General features: G+C 37.3%; 2 protein-coding genes across 2 annotated transcripts; one reads left to right on the top strand and one right to left on the bottom strand.

Moving 5' to 3' along the window:
• Positions 1-14,371: 14,371 nt before the first annotated feature.
• LOC107641968 (S-adenosyl-L-methionine-dependent methyltransferase) lies at positions 14,372-17,603 on the bottom strand. Its single transcript, XM_016345323.3, has 2 exons — positions 17,437-17,603; positions 14,372-15,868 (listed from the first exon to the last, which is right to left on the bottom strand). The coding sequence occupies exon 2, from the start codon at positions 15,850-15,852 to the stop codon at positions 14,467-14,469; it is 1,386 nt and encodes a 461-aa protein (XP_016200809.1). The 5' UTR covers positions 15,853-15,868; positions 17,437-17,603; the 3' UTR covers positions 14,372-14,466.
• A 2,716-nt stretch (positions 17,604-20,319) lies between these two features.
• On the top strand, positions 20,320-20,946 carry LOC148565386 (uncharacterized). Its single transcript, XM_088487153.1, has one exon. The coding sequence runs from the start codon at positions 20,320-20,322 to the stop codon at positions 20,944-20,946; it is 627 nt and encodes a 208-aa protein (XP_088343279.1).
• Positions 20,947-21,697: the final 751 nt, after the last annotated feature.

Raw genomic sequence — 21,697 nt, 5'->3', positions numbered from 1 at the left:
GCGAAAATTCAGCGTATCTGAATTCACCCCCAGCAATTTTTGGGCGGTTGATAAACCCCATATTTAGGGTTTATCTTGTATTGATTTTAGGGGATTTTATCACCTTTTACCCACATTTATTCAATGAAATAGCATGGTTTCATGATTTTCTCCCAATTTGTGCTTAAGTGTGAAAACATGCTTTCTAGGTCCTTAATTAGCTAAATTCAATTCACCCTTCATTCCACTAGATGCCTTGATTTGTTTGTTAAGTGATTTCATATTGAAAAAGGCTAGGAATGAATCAAAAGAGTGAAGACAAAAGCATGCAAAGTGGAGAACACATGAAAAAGCCAAAGATTTAGATATCTTCATCCACACGCATGCGCACTGTACGCGCACGCGTGGATCGCGAAAACACAAGGGACGCGCACGTGCACTATACGCGTACGCGCCGATGGACGCACGTGATTTTTTAATAGAAAACGTGCCCAGCGATTTCTGAGAGCTGTGGGGCCCAATTTACAACCAACTTTGGCGCCAAAATGCATTCAAAGGACCAAGGATTGAAGGGAATAAAAACTTAGCATCATACATACTCATTAGGATTAGTTTAGAGTAGTTTCTAGAGAGAGAATCTCTCTCTTCTCTCTAGAATTAGGAGTAGGTTAGATCTAGATTAGGAATTCTTAAATCTAGGTTAATTTCATGCTTTGATTTACTTTTCCTCTTGTGATTCTTCTTCTCCTACCTTTCCTCTCTCTAGTTTTGCATTTAATTATTGTAATCCTTTACTTTTATGTTGATGAACTTTTTTTCTTTTATTTCTCTTTAATGCAATTTATGTTTTCATGTTCCTTTATTGTTCATTTGATTTGTTGTTGTTTAATTCCTTGCAATTGAGTAGTGTAGATTTACATTCCTTTCAATTTTACTATGCTTTCCTTTTATGCCTTCCAAGTGTTTGATAAATTGCTTGGTTGGATTTTAGAGTAGAATTTTATGCTCTTGGCTTGGGAAGGTAACTTAGGAACTCTTGAGTTACTAATGTCCAAGTGATTGACGATTGGGAGTCATTAACGCTAGATCTCACTAATTGATTTGGTGTAGAACTAGGACTTATGGTCTTGGATTGACATAGCTCACTTGACTTTCCTTTATTAGTTAGAGGATGACTTAGTAGGGGTTATCCTTGCCAAATCTCATGTTGTGGTTAGTGATTAGGATAGAGATCCTTGACCGCCAAACCTTGCCAAGGTCTTTTTAGTTATTAGTTTATTTTCATTGCCATTTACATTTCATGTCTCTTATCAAAAACCCCAAAACATGCTCCATAACCAATAACAAGACACTTTATTGCAATTCCTAGGGAGAATGACCCGAGGTTCAATACTTCAGTTTATAGATTTTAGGGGTTTATACTTGTGACAAACAAATTTTTGTATGAAAGGATTAGTGTTGGTTTAGAAACTATATTGCAACGAGATTTCATTTGTGAAATTCTAAACCACACAAAAGTCCTAATCATCAAAATGGCACCGTTGCTGGGGATTTGCAATGGTGTTGTATTATTGGTTATTGTATATATGTGGATAGTGTGAATATGTTTGCATTTGTCAGTTCTTGCTAGTTTTAGGATTTAATTTTCTTACTTCTTATTTGATTTTGTTTTCATTTTCTCTTGTTATCATGAATTCTCACTTTAGCTATGAGTTTGGTTCTAACTATGTTGTAGAAAATGAGAACTATAATAAAAAAATGTATCAAGGATGGGACAATCAAAGGTGGGAGGAGCCATATGCATATGATCAATCCTCATGGCAACAACCTCCACCAATGCACTATGAAGAAGAACCATTCTATGATGCATATCAACCCAATGGCTATGTTGAATCTCCTTGTGACTTTCAAGAACCACCACCATGTGCCTATGAGCCATATCCTCAACATGAACCTCAACCATACTCACAAGCCTCCTTTCACCAAACACCTTCATATGACCCTAATCCATATCCACCATACCAACCTTCTTTTGAACCATATGAGCCATGCATGGAACCACCATTCCAATATCCATACTTCCAAGAACCACCTCAATACACACTACCATACCCTTATCAAGAAGAACCACCTCCCTATCTCCAAGACAATGAACCTTCTCATCCACCCCAATCCTCAATGGATGAAACCCTTAGCCTTATACTTCAAGGGCAAGGAGAATACAAAGGGAGATACTAGAATTTGTGGCTACCTTGACCAAGGTAGTAAGCATTTTAGTCTCCCAATGCTTGAGCACTCAAAGCACTCCCATGGTCACATGTGGAGAATCAAATGAAAAGCATAGCATGACGGAGAGAATGGAAACTCCGGTGGAGGGGGAGGAATCTTATTTTGTGCTAGAGCAATTGGAGGAGCCTATGACCATTGAAGAAAAGAAAGAAGTGGTTGAAGACTTAAGAGATACGGAACCTCCTTAGGAACCTAGAGTTGAAGAGAACCTCTCCAAGAAGATTGAATTTGATGTTAAGGAGAAAAGTGCACAACCTCCAAAACAATTTTTGAATGAAGACTTGGAAGGAATGAAGCAAGAAGTAAGTTCCCTTGGTGATGAAGATCATGCATCCAACTTTTTTGGTGGTGAATCTTTTGAATTTAAAGAACCTTCTCCCAATGAGATGGAAAGCAATGTGGAGGTAGATTTCTCTTAACCTCCCATTTATGATTTGAGTGATGGAGAAGAGCTAGATGAAATTGATGAACAAAGGATTGAAAGTAAAGAAGTTTGTGAAAAGGTGGAGGTAGTTAAGGAAGAATATAAGGGAGTAGAGTTTGCAAGGACATTGGAGATACCTCTCCCCAAGCCATCACCATCCATTCTTTCATTCAAGTGGGTAAATACCTTATACTTAAGCTTTATTATTCCCCTTAAATATGGTTTGCTTAAGACGGATGATCAACTTAGAAATATTTGTGGCTTTAAAAGCAAAAGGGAGATGGTTAGTGGTTGGAAATATCATTCTAAGCTCATGGTGGTTGCACGTTCAAGGTTGAATAGTAATGATTGGTGTAGAAGCCAATTGCAAGGGTCTAGGAAGTTGTTTGGGGGCTTCTTTGAGAATTCTAAGGTCATGCCACCCAATTGGAATCATGATGATCAATTTGAAGATGGGTGTCAAAACAAAATGTGGGATCCCGGATCGCACAGGGAGAATCAAATTTGGGAGCCCATGGTTTGTGAAGAACTCCATCAAAACTTGAAGATATTAAAATTGAAGAATGGAGCTTATTGGAGACTCAAGCATTGGTGGATGTTCCAAGATGAGTTTAAGCACAAGCCACCTTGAGAGGAGCTCTCCATAAGTCCAACTTAAGGACAATAAACAAAAGTGCTAGGTGGGAGACACCCCACCATGGTAACTTCTTTTTATTTTCTCTTTTTGTACATATTGGTAATTAGTTTAAATTCATGTTTTTGGTTGATTTGTTGAGTATAATTCATAGCTTAGTATGCTAAATAAGGTTTTAAGGTGTTTTGGTAGCTGTTTGGAGGTTTGGAATGCTTGGATTGGTGCAAAAACATAGACAAAAATTTTGAAAAATAGAGCACCATCCACGCGTACGCGTGCATCAAGCATTTTTGCCTATCCGCACGCACGCGCCATGTACGCGTACGCGTGGATTGAGAAATTCCACTCCTAAGCCAAAAACCCGAGAGTTGTGCGAACGTTGCGCGCGCATTGTGCCTTTGGCACAAAACAACTTACGCATACGCGCACATGACGCGTACGCGTCACTCTCGAAATAAGCCATCAGCACTGATGTAAAGGTGCCAGCTGACCAGAGGAGAGTGATTTAAAAAAGACATAAGCTAGGACACCTGTGAACTCGGAGGGCGAGACAAAAGCGGGTACCGTCATTCCCGTATAAAGGTAGAACATCGAATCAGCTTACCTCGCCTTAACTTAAAAGGGCGCACTCCAGGCTAGGCTGCCAATTGCTATTCAAGCGGATTGAAGTGCGTGATAGAGATAGATGCATTTCAGATTGGAAACTCATCGTCATACTGGTTGGAAGGTCTTGGCAGGTGAAGGTGTGGGATCAGACACACACCGGAACGTCTTTCAATGACTTAGTTCTTCCCTAAGTGGTTCGCTGACCAGCTGTGCCCAGCCTTCGCCTTCTTCAGTGGCCAAGTTGAAGCGTTCAACGGCCTTCCATCTGCTTCTTCCTCCAAATGGTTTACGCGTCGCATCCATTACACCATCATCCACGCGCGCGCCATGCACGCGTATGCGCGGATGTCCTTCCTTCCACACATCTCTTTTCTTCTCCTCTTTTCATTTATTTCCTTCTCCTTTCTTCTTCCCTTCTTCTACCCCTCATCCAACACTCCCAAACACCATTGATAACCATTTATTTTAGTTAACTAATTAGTTAGTTAGTTAGTTGATTAGTTAGTTGTAGTTAGTTTTCAATTCATTTTCTCTTTTTCATTGTAAGTGTTGGATTGTTATTCTTGTTTACCATTAATTGCTGCTGAGTATTATAAAGGGATGTTATCTTAACATCATTATATTTATAATCTTTGTTGGATTCTATTGTTGATGTTATATTTTGCTACTTGGTTTTGAGTTTTTCATGCTTACCTTTTAAGAATACCAAGTGATGAGAATTGCCCTCGAGCTTGTAACTCTTCTTGAATTGCATGATTTGGCCACCATGTGATTTGAATCCTATTCTTTGATTAGGCAATCTATTGACATTGAATGGTGCGCATTTACTTCAATGCATTGTGTTTCATGATTATATGCATCCATATACTTTTAGCTTGAATGCTTTCATGCTTCTTTAATGCTTGTTTTACCTTACAAGTTTACTTAAAGTATCTCAAGCACACTAGGATATGTGAAGTGCATGCTTCTTTAGTGACATAGCTTTTATGCTAATGTGTGTTCTAAACCACGCGCAATTTAGAATTCACACACTTATTTGTCATTAATGTCACACTAATTCACTCACTCAATCCTAGTGATTTACCTCATTCCAACAATGTATGCTTCCTTGATTTTATATCTTCTCATCTTATGGTGTTATATTTTTGTTTTTTATGATGGCTGCACCACAAGCAATAACGGAAGCAAGACTAAGAACACGCAGCACCGGTTGACCTACCAGCTGAAGGTAGCAATCCGGAGAGTCGCCGTACCCCCTTACTCATATTTGAATGCACCGAGGATGGTGTAAAATTTTAAGTGTGAGGAGGTCGTCCGACCAATCGGCAATTTTGGGTGACAAATTTCTAATTCCAACACTTTTGCATTTCATTTTTTTAGGTTTTTAGGATTTTTGTTGCATTTTCTTAAATTTTGCATATATATACACAATAAGCTTAGTCAAAATAATGAAATTTTTCGAGAAATTATCTATAGAGCACCTCAATTGATTTGAGTGAAAACTTTTCATAGAACTTGCTTGAATTATATATATTTTGGATCATGTTTTTGAGCTAAGAACACAAGCAAGTGAGACTTGAGCTTAATTGTGTGGTTACATTTTATAACCACTTATTTTCCTTCTTGTGTGCATTATTCTCTTTCTATGATTGTAATCTTTGATTTGTTTGATTCTTTATGTCCATTATTTTGTGTATTCATGTATTTATATGATTGAGGCCATCATTTCATTTAGCTCACTTACCCAAATAGCCTTACCTTTTATCTTCCATTGTTAGCCAACTTTGAGCCTACGATTAACCCACTTGTTCTTAATTTTAGCACAATACAAGCCTTAAAGCGAAAAACAATAAATTTCTTTATTTGGATCTTTGATTGGCTTAGGCTAGTGTGTGTGTGTGTGTAACATTCAAGTGTGGGAAACTTGGGACATTGGTTGAATAAAGAGGGTAGTTTTGTATTTTTGTTGTAAATATTAGGAATTGGATACATGCTCATGTGTTAATTAAAATGTATAGACCTTATGCATTGATGTTCTTGTATATAGTTTGAAAGAAAAGAAAAAAAATATGGAAAAGAAAAGAAAAAATAGAAAAAGAAAGAAACAAAGAAAAAAAAGAAAAGGAATAAAAAGGGGACAAAATGCCCCAAAGCAAAGCAAAGCTCAATAAAATCAATGCATAAGTGTTGTGAAATGAAAAAGAATGCATGAATATGTGAAAAAGTGAAAAATGGGTAGTTAGGTTAGCTTTTGAATTGTATAGGATGTCATAGGCTAGGTGGGAAGTCTAAGCTTATCAAAGATTCAAATTTCAAGCTCACTTAACCATATATGCATCCTACCTTGACCCTAGCCCCATTACAACCAATGAAAAGACCTCATGATACTTGTATGCATGCATGAAATAAATGTCAATTGTTAGAAGAAAAACAAATCTTGGAAAGGATGATTAGGGGAGAATTGAGTGAATCAATCCTAAACACTTGAGCGAATAGAGTGCAAACACTACCGGTAAGGGTTCAATTGCTCAATTACATATTTTTCACGTATGATAATCACTCCTCATGCAAGTTTGTAAAAATATTTAATAGCTCAAATCAATTGTTGTTTGGCATGGTTGTTAATACCCTTAGCCCTTGCGCTTATATTGGTTTTCTTGGAAATTGATTTATTTTGACCAAGCAATTACATTCATTTAGATAGTTGCATATAGGTAGATTACATTTAGTTAGATTTCATTGAATAAATGTCATACCCTTTGCTTCATTCTTGGTTTAAGCATGAAGACATGCTTGGTTTAAGTGTGGGGAGGTTGATAAACCCCATATTTAGAGTTTATCTTGTATTGATTTTAGGGGACTTTATCACCTTTTACCCATATTTATTCAATGAAATAGCATGGTTTCATGATTGTCTCCCAATTTGTGCTTAAGTGTGAAAACATGCTTTCTAGGTCCTTAATTAGCTAAATTCAATTCACCCTTGATTCCACTAGATGCCTTGATTTATTTGTTAAGTGATTTCAGGTTGAAAAGGCTAGGAATGAATCAAAGGAGTGAAGAGGAAAGCATGCAAAGTGGAGAACACATGAAAAAGCCAAAGATTTGGATATCTTCATCCATGCGCACGCGCACTGTACGCACATGCGTGGATCGCGAAAACGCAAGGGATGCGCACGCGCACTATACGCGTACGCGCTGATGGGTGCACATGATTTTTTTAATAGAAAACGTGCCCAACAATTTCTGAGAGCTGTGGGCCCAATTTGCAACCAACTTTGGCGCCAAAATGCATTTAAAGGACCAAGGATTGAAGGGAATAAAAACTTAGCATCATACATACTCATTAGGATTAGTTTAGAGTAGTTTCTAGAGAGAGAAGCTCTCTCTTCTCTCTAGAATTAGGAGTAGGTTAGATCTAGATTAGGAATTCTTAAATCTAGGTTAATTTCATGCTTTGATTTACTTTTCCTCTTGTGATTCTTCTTCTTCTACCTTTCCTCTCTCTAGTTTTGCATTTGATTCTTGTAATCCTTTACTTTTATGTTGATGCACTTTTGTTCTTTTATTTCTCTTTAATGCAATTTATGTTTTCATGTTCCTTTATTGTTCATTTGATTTGTTGTTGTTTAATTCCTTGCAATTGAGTAGTGTAGATTTACATTCCTTGTAATTTTACTATGCTTTCCTTTTATGCCTTCCAAGTATTTGATAAAATGCTTGGTTGGATTTTAGAGTAGAATTTTATGCTCTTGGCTTGGGAAGGTAACTTAGGAACTCTTGAGTTACTAATGTCCAAGTGATTGATGATTAGGAGCCATTAACGCTAGATCTCACTAATTGATTTGGTGTAGAACTAGGACTTATGGTCTTGGATTGACTTAGCTCACTTGACTTTCCTTTATTAGTTAGAGGATGACTTAGTGGGGTTAATCCTTGCCAATTCTCATGTTGTGGTTAGTGATTAGGATAGAGATCCTTGACCACCAAACCTTGCCAAGGTCTTTTTAGTTATTAATTTATTTTCATTACTATTTACATTTCATGTCTCTTATCAAAAACCCCAAAACATGCTCCATAACCAATAACAAGACACTTTATTGCAATTCCTAGGGAGAACGACCCGAGGTTCAATACTTCGGTTTATAAATTTTAGGGGTTTGTACTTGTGACAAACAAATTTTTGTATGAAAGGATTAGTGTTGGTTTAGAAACTATATTGCAACGAGATTTCATTTGTAAAATTCTAAACCACACAAAAGTCCTAATCATCAGCTGTTTTTGACCCAGTTCTCAGCCCAGAAAACACAGATTAGAGGCTGCAGAGTGGAGGAATGAGGGGACACAACTTTCATTCACATAATTTTAGGTTTTAGATGTAGTTTTATAGAGAGAGAGGCTCTCTCCTCTCTCTAGGATTTAGGATTCCTAGTTTTATGCTTTTGAGTTAGATATTGACAGAGTCACTACCCCGTTGAAGTCTTTATCATTCTAATTTGTTTTCTTTTTCCCTTACTCTTCCATATCCTTAATCTTTGTTCAGAGTTACCATTGGATTGTTTTTAGAATTTATTAATGTAAGAATTATTTTTCTATTTAAATTTTATTATTTGTTTAATTGCTTCCAATTGATTTTAATTACCATGTTCCCTTTTACTTCTCTTATATGTTTACGAAGATGGTATTAATGTTGACAGAGTAGACTCCCAACTTGACTTGGGAGTTGATTAAAAGGAGACCCTTGAGTTAGAATGCTCAAGTGATTAGTTAAATTGGAAGTTGTTGGCTAATTCTCTATTTACTAACGCTAATCCTTCCCAAGGGAAAGGATTAGGACTTGCGAATAAGAGTTAGCTCAATCACTTGACTTTCCTTTATTTAGTAAGGGTTAACTAAGTGAAATAACAACCTCCTGATACTACACTTGAGAAAATCCAACAAGGATAGAACTTCCAATTAATCATTCCCCTGGTCAAGGCTTTTTATTCTGAATATATAAATCTCTTTTAATTTACATTGCTTCAATTTATAATCATTTATTTTTTCACTCTCCAACTCCCAAAATTTCTCAGAAAATCTCATAACCAATAATAAACACACTTCCCTGCAATTCCTTGAGAGACGACCCGAGATTTAAATACTTCAGTTATTACATTTTAGGGGTTTTGTTACTTGTGACAACCAAACTTTTATATGAAAGGATTCTTTGTTGGTTTAGAAACTATACTTGCAACGAGAATTTATTTGTGAATTCTTTACTAGCAAAAATTCGATCATCAATAGCTGTCACGAAAAATGCATAAAACAGATAAATGAATAAAACATTAGTAGATAGATGTGAAATCAGTGATGATAAAACGGTTGAGGCTTCGGAGATGCTTCTTCCTTCTGGATCAACTTTTCTCACCATCTACTCCAACTTCTGATGATTCATTCCACGGCAGGCTGTAAATGAATAACGCCGGGTCAGCAGTCATTAATCTCCTCTGCTCCAGATCAAATGCCGAGTCAGCGGTCATAAGCTCTAGCAGTCCATTCCCTTGGTGATCCTACTCAAAGCGCCACAGACAATGTTGGATCTTTCGGATCAGAGAATACTGCGTCCTAGTTCTAGCCTATACCACAAAGGCCCTAATTTTCCCGTACCTCGGCTGCACTGATGGCTCCAAGTACCCAACAAAGTCATGGATTAGCCGTCTAAGAGATGTATAATCAACCTTGTGGTTCAGTACTATCCCGTCAAGGACTCGCAAGAACCCATGTAAAATAGGGATGACGGTCAAGTTACACTCCCAATTTATTAGGATGAAGAACGAAGATACATCTTAGAATGAAATCAAATATAGATTGAAATAGAATAGTGATATTATCTATCCATAAGAATCAGCAGAGCTCCTAACCTTAACCTAGGAGGTTAGTGACTCATAACTTACAGAAAATAGTAATGTATTCAAAAATATGGCATAAAGTTCTCTGAACAAGGGTGATCCTTGTTCTATATATACTAATCTAATAACTAAGGATTACAGAAATAAGATAAACTAGTCTTGTAGTGCGAAAATCCACTTTCCGGGCCCAATTATTGAGTGTTTCGGCCGAGCTTGAGTGAAGCCACGAGTTGGTACTCCCTCTAGGGTGTTGGACGCCAGCTTTGGACTCCTGAATGGGCGTTGGACGCCAAGAATGGGGTTGTGGCTGGCGTTGAACGCCAGTTTTGAGCCTTCATTTCCAAAGCAAAGTATAGACTATTATATATTCCTAGAAAGACCTGGATGTTAGCTTTCTATAGTTGTTGAGAGCGTGCCATTTGGAATTCTATAGCTCCAGAAATGCTCCTTCAAGTGCATGGAGGTCACAATCTGACATCATCTGCAGTCCTTTCTCTGTCTCTGAATCAGACTTTGCCAAAACTCCTCAATTTTAGCTAGAAAATATCTGAAATCATCATAAAACACAACAACTCAAAGTAGAATCCAAAAATATGAATTTTGCACTAAAACTTATGAAAACATAATGAACTTAAACAAAACATAACAAAAACTATATGAAAATGATGCCAAAAAGCGTATAAAATATCCGCTCATCAGACGTGTATGTGGCATGGTCCAATTTTACTTGGATACATACGCGGGCACTGCATGTGTATGCGGATACCCAAATTTCAAGGCATATGTACGCGGGAGAGGGGTTCCCGTACGCGAGACCCCTGTTTTGCTAAAAAATTATTTTCTTCACTTTTCAAGGATTCTCTAGTCTTTCAAACTCCTGTATCTACTATTTAAGATTGCTAACTAGTAGTTGACACTTGAGATTAATGAGAAAGAGTTAGAGGGCTTAAATTAGATAAAGATAGTTAAATCTTAGAAGACAGAGACTTAGGCGTAGTATGAATTGTAGATGAATTAGTCTGAGTTAGTTGGTGGAGAGTTCTTTGATACTAAATGGAAGACATATGATGTGATGATAATCTTATTTGAGATTGAGAACATTGAGGTATGAATCCCGAGCATGATGAGACTTAGAATGAGCTGAGAGATTTTTACTATGAATCATTAAATTGTTTTTGAATAATATTGATGAGCTGTAGGTATAAAGGCTGGGTTCGTCCCGCTTATGTTGAGTTGTAGGTATAAAGCATGGGATTCATCCCTCTTACGTTGAGGTGTGAGGGCTGTGGTAGAAGTCCCACTCACATACTTTCGGTCATAAGAGTGGTCGAGCACTATATCTCAAGAAATGTGAGTCGGACACTATATCCCAGGGGGTTCCCATTTATAAACATGACCGAAAGCAACATTCCCATGGGAATGTGTTGGGTTGGCAGTTGAACTGATAATATGATATCACAGTCAATAGGACATGCATTCATCATATGCATTTTCTATCTGTTTGATTGCTTTGTCTACTTGCATCCTATGCCTAATTGTATAACATGCTTAACTGCTTCTTGACTTACCTGTTACATATGGACATGACTTGTGTATTACTTGTATGCAACTAATTGTTTTTTCTATTAGGGTTGAGGAGGTTCGATAGGCGGTGGCGAAAGGGTCATGTGGAGGTTAGGCTGGTGAAGGCTGTGGGACAACGGTATTGGTTTAGTTAGCAATTCCCTAAGTTAGGTTATCCCTATTTCCTTATGGTTTTTCATTATGATTTTAAATTTAGCATTACTTTAAGTTTGGATCTTAAGTTTGATGTGAAGTTCTAGGATTTCCATTGGCGTCTTGGAACCTTATATCTTACATATTGTGCATTGTTACCATACTAAGAACCTTCAGTTCTCATACCATATTCTGTTGTTATTTTTCATATGCAGGTTGTGACCTATCTCTGTGAGTTGCGAGATGGTGATGGAGGGGAGAAACTTTTGCTCTCTTTTGAATTTTGGTTTACTTTCTCATAGATATACTCTCACTTTTGTATTTTAGACTTAGTTGCCTTAGAGGCTTGCTGATGAGCGGATATTTTATACGCTTTTGGCCATCATTTTCATATAGTTTTTAGTATGTTTGTTTAAGTTTTATTAAGTTTTCATAGGTTTTAGTGCAAAATTCAAATTTTTGGATTCTACTTTAAGTTTGTGTGTTTTTATGCAATTTCAGGTATTTTCTAGCCAAAATTGAGGAGCTGGAACAAAAGTCTGATTCAGCGGCAGAGAAAGCACTGCCGATGCTATCTGGATTTGACCTCCTCGCACTCAAAAGAGCTTTTCTAGAACTACAGACATCCAAATGGAACATTCTCAATGGCTATGGAAAGCTAACATCCAGGGCTTTCCAGTAATATATAATCGTTTATTCTTTGCTTCAGAATTAAAGGCCCAAAATTGGCGTTCAACGCCAGCCTCCAGTCCTATTCTGGCGTCCAACGCCCAAGGGAGAAGAGACCAGTGTCCAACGCCCAAAAAGGACCACCTAGCCAGCGTTCAACACCCTAGAGGCCTCCTAGCACGTGAATCTCAATCAAGCTCATCCCAAACACTCACCAAGTGGGCCCCAGAAGTGAATTTTAGCACTAAAAGACTGTTTTACCCTTCTTATGTAATTCTTAGTCATTAGTCTAGCATTTATTTGAGAGACGCTAAAAGACTATTTACACACAGTTTATCTACAAACTTTAGCCTAAGTCCTCCATACGATGTTGCTGTTATGTGGCCACTCAATGAAATATTAGAGAGACGCTCTTTGAGGATGTATGATCGTGCAGATGAGTAGTAGACGATCTTCTGTCTTTTGATGACTTTCCACTTGACTCGAGTTTTGAAGACCTATAACGTACTTTTCTTTGCTTTTGTAGTTTAGAGGATTTAGGTGAGTATAGAGTTTAGGCTAGCCTGGGTGTCAGTTTAGGGACTTCTTAAACAGGTCAGGGTCTGGGATGTTGTATATATATATATATATATATATATATATATAGGGATGTTCTAACAGAGATATTTACTTTAATAAAGGCTAGATAACTAAATGTTGTTAACTGCTTGAGATGTATTTAAGTGTGGTTGTTTATAACTGTTTTATCTATTATTATTTGTGAATTGATTATAAATGATTCCCTTTATTAATTCAAACATTTTCAAAAAAAAAATACCTCACAAGATAACTATGCTTTTAACAACGAATCAGACTTATATAATAAATAATAAATAATAATTAGAAAGTCAAGTTGGTAACGCTCAATTTCCAGTATGATTTAGACATACTGAAAATTGGATCGTTACAAAAGGAGAAAATGAAGTAATAAAAAAAAATAAAGCAAGACTTTATAAATACCAGGTGCTCTCTATTCCTTGTATAATCAATCCTTGTCAACTTTGGTCTTTGTCAATTTTGGACTTTTGTCATATTTGATGTGTATTATTTGTGTTAAACACAACTTTGGTATCCAACATAGAAACTGTTGAAAAATCACAAATTCAAAACACAACAATAGAAATAATTTATGAGTTGTGTAACAAAATTATTGAGCATAAAAATTTTAGCTTATAGAACAGAAATTTTATGGTAACCATCACAGATGGCTTTAGATACCAATTTAAGAATTTCGTTTTCCATGAACTTTTGTATTTGTGATTCACTACTAAGTTTTATCAATTTTGAATTCTTTAGGAGATTTGAATTATTTTTTTCATTATTCTAGTTACTTAGTATGAAGTACCGGGATTTAGTTTCTCTTATTTCTATTTTTGTGCTATATACAAAATTTTTTTTACTATATTGATAAATTTCTATATTTTTTAACAAAAGTTTGCGTGTTTTATCATTTTTCTTGTTTTATCCGCTCATAAAGAATAAAAATAAGAAAAGAAAAAGAAAAAACTAAATAAAGAAACGAAGTTGAAAGAAGTGCATGATTCCCGTACAAGTATGTAAATAATTTTTGTTGGGCTTTGGTCAATTTAGTTAGATTTAATTAACAAAAAAAAATTTTTGCATGTAGCAGTATTGTATTAATACAGCAAATAAAATATAAAAGAAATAATATGATGATTTGTCTTGAAGAAACACACTATTTACGTGCACGCTATATGAATATTTTTGTTTTGTTTTGGCTAATTTGATTGGACTTAGTTGACAAAAAAATTGTGCATGTAATAGTAACCGCCAATAAAATATAAAAGAAATAATATGATGATTTGTACTCATTAAAACTCATACTCAAACTCATGAAAAAAAAAAAGACAAAATTTGTGTGAACAAACTACCACACAACTAGCCAATTTAAGTTGGTCGAATAGTCAGCTCACTCATCCGCTTAAGCAAGTGTCGGGAGTTTGAATTCGGTCTTGTGTATGAAACAACTTATTAGTCAGCGGCAGACCTTTAAATAAAGCTCATCTACGACGAATTAGTTCTTAACCTGTCGAATCGGAAATACCATAAACATAAAATTAAAAAGCTGCCACAAAACTTTGTAGTTTCTCTTTATTTTTCGCAAAGTTAGAGTACAAGTTTAAATGAATATGAATGATCATATCACTCCTCCAAATCATAAATTCATAATATGAAAAGAAGCAAGAAATTGGTAGTTTCATTCATATAGCTCTAGGAGGTTTTTCCAGCAATGCAGAGAGATACACCTCATCCTTTGACTTTGGACTAATAGCCCATTTATGCTTCTTGTACCTCAGCTGAAGAAACATGTACATATAATCATCCAAATCCTTCTTACTACAGAAGAATCTATCAATCCACAACAACCCTCCAGGCCTCAAAATCCTGTCCCAATCATACAATATAAAATCAAGCAGCAAAAGATCTATCCATCCATCCATGAAACCAGTGCTATGAATCAAATCCATGGTGTTATCAAAGAATGGAAGCCTCTGATTTAGTGTTACATACAAAGGAATCAGTCCCCTTAGTGCTATCATCTCATTGAATGGAGCACCAAGGTTCAGTGCTGTCGAAACAATTGTCACGTTCTGTTCCCTCATTCTTGCAGCAAATGTTCCGGTTCCAATTCCATAATCCAATCCGATTCTTATTTCCCCTGGCTTGATTTTCAAAACATCACTGATCATAAAATCTGCACTGAGTGAAGAGTTTGTTACCCATTTCAGCTTTTCCTTTTCCATTTCGAAGCAGCCGGTGCATTTTGTGTATCCCCTTTTCGGATTCTTGCTTTGCAAGCAATCGAAATTTCTACAACGGTAATTACTCCACCGGACATTCTTGTTGTCCGGAAGCTTCCAGAGTGACTCGTTGTTGGGGTAAGGCTTCTGGTACTCTATTGAAGCTCTTGTCAAACACCTTCGTCTAGGCAAAGGATCGCAGCCGTTGATCATAAGCTTCTGCGCGAGATTCCAGTCATCGTCACAGTAGGATCCAATGTCATAGTCCATGTACTGTTGAAGCTCATTCTTGTACAAAACACAAGCATGCCCAATTGTGTTGTAAACTTTTTCTGTTCCATAGAGATTGATCTTACCAACTCTGTTCTCTTTTGGGGTTATGTACTTTCTGATTTCCTCTGTTAAAAAGAAATTGATTAAAGGATCCTCTTTCACTGTGGAGTTCTTTCCTTCTTCTTCTTCAATCTTTGGAAGCCTAATTTGTCTTAGGGCAACATTGGCCATATGAAGAGGCCTAACTATTTCGTATTCTAAGAACAGTTTTTCTAAGGTCCCCTTGTTTTTCTCCAATTCTTGTAGCTTTGACTCGAGCTTGTACTGCAAACTTTCCAACCTATCCAACACTTCTTGTACTCTTTCGGAGAGTGATTTGGCGTCGAAATCTTCGTAAACTTCCTTCGCCGTGTAGAAATGGTGGCATATATCTTCATTGTGTAGGAAAAAACCAGCATAGTAGAATCTTGCTAGACTCAAAATGCTAACTAAGATTACCAACCCTCCAAGGATAATTTGCAGCCACCCCATTATTCTGGAAATTTTGTATTTTGGAATACATGACCTCCCCATTATTGAGCACAAACTCCTATTGATGAAAATTTCAAAAACAGATGAACTATTCTAGTATATATATATATATAAATAGCAAATGTGAAACTTTTATGAGAACAAATTGGGGGAATTAAAAGAATGTGTAATACAAGGTATGGAGAAGTGATCGATCAAACTTTGCTTTTTTTTGGGGGGGGCGGGGGGGACAACGACATGAAACGCAATATGTTCTAATACGGAAACAGATATGCATTACGCCACATTTAAAATATTGTATGTGAAAAATATATAGCATTTTGGTACCTAGATGAATTGTGAAATGATAAGCGGTATGTCACCTAATCGGTGAATTCATGTTGCATTTGACTATTTGAAATCTTGTAAAGGCATGGCTCTCCTAGCACCGATTTTTCTAAATCCAAGATCCGGTTCAGAAAGAGTATCTCCAACTAAGGGTGTATGTGATCTGGTCTGACTCGAAGATCTGGTCTGAATTCGAACACTTTGAGACTAATTTAATGTGATTTCATTGAGCTTGGAGTCAGGTAAGAATCCAAAAATAGACCCGGTCATTATTTAGAATCGACTCTAGGTCAAAGCGAACCCGACTTCACCCAATCCACGTGTACCTTAAGGGGACTAAAAAAGGTATATATGTTTTAAATTAATTCTAATATTATATTATATTAATTATAAGTTTATTGTTTTATTTTTAGATCCAATTTGAATAAACAGCTTAATTAAACTCATTTTGAAAAAATAGCTTAAATAATAAATGCTTATATTAAAAGTAGCTTATAAATAAATTATTTTTTGTTAGGTTTTTTAGTTCTAAAAATACTTATTTTAAATGAAATGTGATTAAAAAAAATTTTTTATTATGAGAAAAATCATTTTTTCACTCTATAAACACTTAAATAGCTTCTTAGAAAACTACAATTTGGTTTTGAAAATTGCACTAGATATTAATATTACTACTTTTTATAAGTCAAAAGCTCAAAAAATAATTTTTGAAGCTTCTCAAACGGGCCTTAATCACACTTGTTGAATTAGAAAATACACAAAGAAATATGAGATTAAAATTTATGGACAAATTAAAGTTTAAATATAGATATCAACTTCTTGATAACAAGTATGTTTTTTTCTTTTTTATAAATAAGTGCATCATAACTTTTTGACATAATGTTTATCAAGATCTGAACTTCATCGGTTTAAATTTGGTTTTAGTATGACCGAAAATAGTAAGATTTCATCAGATTTAGAGTCGGATAAAGGTCTCAAAGATAGACTCAATCATTATTTAAGGTCGATTCTAGATCAAGACGAACTAGACTTCACCTGACCCATATACACCCGTATCTCCAACTAATGAAAATGTATGAGTTTAACTACAGGTATATAGGAAAACATGTTGCACTATTGACTCCAATAATTGGAACAAGTTCTTAATCAACCTTAAACCACATATTGGGCCCACTGAATTCTTAGTCACTTCATGAGAATCATAACAGAATACAGGCAAATCATATATATCAGCATACAAGAACCATGGATATATATATATATATATTAATGCTCTAGCAGAAAGGAAAATCAACATACCTTTGAGTTTTTCGGGTTTTAACCTATGCTTTGAGTTTACAAAGAGGGTGCTGCTTGCTACATGCCTACATTAGCCTATGCGAATAATTTCTGTTGAAGAACTTCTATTGTCTATCCAATGAATTTTGAAAAGAGAACAAAAGAAAAGGGCATAAAAACAGTGATTCATGAACTTGACATAGACTACAGAACACTCAAAGTGGTCAATTGACTTGATTGGTTTATAAACTACTAATTATAGTGCATAGTTCTTACGTGATCACAAGATATCCTACGCAATAGATAAACAACTGAAATCGTTGCGATCCAGTTTTAGTGCTGAGAATACTTAGATATCAAGAAATACCACATGCCGTGTAATTTTCAAATCTCAAATTGCATAAAGTACCCTTCATCTTTACTTAAATTGCATTTAGCCCCAAGTCTTTATAAAAAATTAGCACCTCGCACTTAGTTGACACTTGAGTACTTGACAGTCCGACCCTTTCTTTCATTCTTTTTGTTGACTGCTACAACTTTTGTATCTTCGTTTGTTTTTGTTCTTCTATGTTGTTGCACCACGAGCTATTTTCTTATTGGGATTTTTTACGATGAAGAGAACCATTGGACAAAAAGTACACCCGAATAATTTTATTAGAAGACATTTTTATTGATAATAAAATTTGAGTGCAATTTTGTTGACGACAAAATTATTCGTATATATTTTTAGTGGTTTATCCATTCTAAATTTTAAAAACATGTGCAATGCATATAATAATTTTTTTTGAATTTTTTTCTACTAAAAAAAATAGTATTTACTTTTCAATAAGATTTTACTCTTTACTATAATATTAACTTTTTTTTATTAGTTTAATTAGTGACTTAACTTTTTTTTGTTAATATTAACTAATTTTTTAAAAATTTATTTTTTTATTCTAAATTATTAATTATAAATCCTAAATTTTAAAATTTATATCCTAAATCACAACTCTAAACTCTAAAAATACCAAAAAATTGAGAGTTAAACAAATTATAATAAAAAGTTGACTAAAGTTATCTTACTTGGTTTGGCATACTTTTTTCTTTTATACTAACCGACAATTTTTATTAAGGGAGAGGGCATCAGGTCCAAAAAGAAAAACAAGAAGCAAATAAGAAAAAAATATCCACATAAATCAATTTGGGTTGGTCGAGTGGTAGTTCACTTGTCCGCTTAAATAAATATTGGGAGTTCGAATTTTAGTTTGTGCATGCAACAATCAATTGACCAACAACAGACCCTTAACTGAAGTTCAGATTCGCGACGAATTAATGTTTAATCTCTCGTATTGAGAGATACCGTGAACAATATATATATATATATATATTGTTACGGATCTGGCCCACGGATCCTATACTCGGAACGGTCCCCGAACCCGGTTACCCGGATCCGACCCGCTTCGCCCTTCCAGAAGGCCCGAAACCGACCCACTAGAGCTCCTAACCAACTTTCGAATTCAAACGTCTCCCTTATCTTAATCAAGTAAGATAAGATAAGATAATTCAAACGTCTCCCTTATCTTAGCCAAATAAGATAAGATAAGATATTCACCATCACCTATAAATAGAGGACCCAAGTCCCTCTGGGTATTCATTCATTCCTCACACCTTCTACCTCTTAGATCTATTCTGACTTGAGCATCGGAGTGTCTTTGCAGGTACCATCCCCCATTGCTCCAGTCAAGTGATCCGGCATCTGCCTCAACCCGCAAGTTCTTGATCCATCTCTCAACCCGTACCAGAGACATCTTGTACATTGGCGCCGTCTGTGGAGACTTTGCAACGTTGTGGCGGCATGGCGGATAACACAGAAGAGCAATCATCAAACTCAGATTTCTTGCGTGTAACTGAGAGCAAAAAGGAACAATGTTTCCTTAACTTGCATCACCTTTGCAGTGATAACACACCTTCGCCCTACTCCAACGGCGAAATCCCAAAGGAATAATGTTTCCTTAACTTGCATCACCTTTGCAGGGATAACACACCTTCGCCCTACTCCAACGGCGAAATCCCAAAGGAATAATGTTTCCTTAACTTGCATCACCTTTGCAACGATAACACACCTTCGCCTCCCTTTAGTGGGACACCTCCACCTCTTGGACCCTCTCATTCACCACTCCCTCATCCGTGTCTCCAAGCGCCATGGCCCCATCTTCTCCCTCTATTTTGTCTCCATGCCCACCGTGGTTGCTTCTTCTTTGGAACTCTTCAAGCTCTTCCTCCAAACCCACGAGGTCACCTTCTTCAACACTAGGTTCCAAACCTCTGCCATCCGCCGCCTCACCTATGACAACTCTGTCGCCATGATCCCCTTTCGGACCTTACTGAAAATTCATAAGGAAGCTCATCATGAACGACTTCCTTAAACGCTACCACCGTGGCCAAGCTCAGACCTCTCAAGAGCCAAGAGATCAAGAAAGTTCTCAAGGTTCTTGCACAGATGCGGGGGACAGCCAAATCGTGGCGGCATGACGGAGAACCTCGAGGAGCAATCCTCCACCCAACGCCCCAACTCCCGAACTCCAAGATAACACTCCTCCCACCCACGGGAGGATAATAAGCGCGGCACATCGCCAACCAACCCCAACCCAGCAACAACCAAGAGAGGACAACCGTCCTCCCACTGAAGCCCGGCCACTCGACGGCCTAGGAGAGAAGGCGGTCCAGATAATCCAAGAGCTGTGCCTCAGGGTGCAAGACCTCAAAGGCTGAGTTACACCCAAAGAAAAGCACAACGCCAAAAACGGAAGTCACGCAACCTCCAGATCAAGATATCGCCATGAAACCAGGCACAGCGGATCGCCAGAACAGCGACATGCCAAGAGATACAATCGTAGCATCTCCCGTGACCACAGACACGACAGGATGCCTGAACGACGACACGGCAAAAGGTATGATCGCAGTGTCTCACGCAACCCGGCTCATCAACATGACACGGACGACGATCGACGACATCAAGAGGCCAAACGCACAAGAAGTGACCACGTGATAATGGGAGCCACTCCCTTCACTGAAAGAATCCTGAAAGAAAAACTCCCTAAAGGCTTCGACAAACCTACGGATATTAAGTACGACGGAACCAAGGACCCCCAGGAGCACCTAACGGCCTTCAAGGCCAGGATGAACCTGGAAGGGGCCGCTGACGCGGTCCGAGGTAGGGCCTTCCCGGTAACCCTAGCCGGGCCAGCGATTAAATGGTTCAACGCCCTCCCCAACGGATCCATAACTGGCTTCCATGATATCTCACGGAAGTTCATGGCCCAATTCACCACCAGAATCACCAAAGCTAAATACCCCATCAGCTTATTGGGAGTCACCCAGAGACAAGACGAGTCCATGAGAAAATACCTCGATCGCTTCAACGATGAATGTTTAACGGTCGACGGACTCATGGACTTAGTCGCAAGCCTTTGCCTAACTAACGGGCTCATGAATGAAGACTTCCGGAAACACCTCACTACCAGACCGGTGTGGACCATGCACGAGATCTAGAGCGTCGCAAAGGAGTACATAAACGACAAAGAAGTAAAGTAGGGCCTTGCAGACAAGGTCAGGAGTATAGCACACCTACGGGAGCTAGCCCTAAAATAGAGAATAAGCCTAAGGTACAATGGCAGCATGGTACGACGAGACTTCCGACCAGGAGACCTCATCTTACGACAAAACAACATCGGTCTACCCACTCCCGGAAAAGGGAAGCTCACGCCCAACTAGGAGGGTCCCTACCAAATCAAGACGGTAATCGGAAAAGGAGCCTACAGGCTCGAAAGACTAGATAGGACCAAGCTCCCAAGATCCTGAAATTTCACCAACTTACGGTGCTACTATATGTAGAAACATCCTTCTAAAGCAACAAGATCGAGGTCGTTTAAGACTATCTCTTTACCTTTTATATTTTGGCTTCTTCACTTTCATTTATTACTTAAGTTATTCAATCGTATATTTTCTTACTGGGCACTCTTTCCTACCCACATCGGGAGGTTTTAACGAGGCCCAAACCACAAATGAAATTCATTATTTCAAAAGCATTGCCCCGTCAGACGACAAGAACTAAACGCGGCTACACCCAAGGATCGATCACCCCGAGGCCAACAAAACGGATGTCCAAATAATAAAACGGATATCCAAATAAGTAAACGGCTACTTGGGAATCGATCACCCCTAGGCCAACAAAACGGATATCCAAATAACAAAAAATGGCAGCCTGGGGATCGATCACCCCGAGGCCAACAAAACGGATATC

Source organism: Arachis ipaensis, chromosome B5, assembly GCF_059453495.1.
Source record: "Arachis ipaensis isolate K30076 ecotype BB chromosome B5, ASM5945349v1, whole genome shotgun sequence".
In the NCBI taxonomy this organism is placed as follows: Eukaryota; Viridiplantae; Streptophyta; class Magnoliopsida; order Fabales; family Fabaceae; genus Arachis; species Arachis ipaensis.
This window is presented reverse-complemented; position numbering and strand designations above follow the sequence as displayed.

What these genes read in the sequence shown, in the direction of transcription:
- LOC107641968 (XM_016345323.3), bottom strand. Translation starts at nt 15,852, where the DNA reads ATGGGGAGGTCATGTATTCCAAAATACAAAATTTCCAGAATAATGGGG.
- LOC148565386 (XM_088487153.1), top strand. Translation starts at nt 20,320, where the DNA reads ATGCCTGAACGACGACACGGCAAAAGGTATGATCGCAGTGTCTCACGC.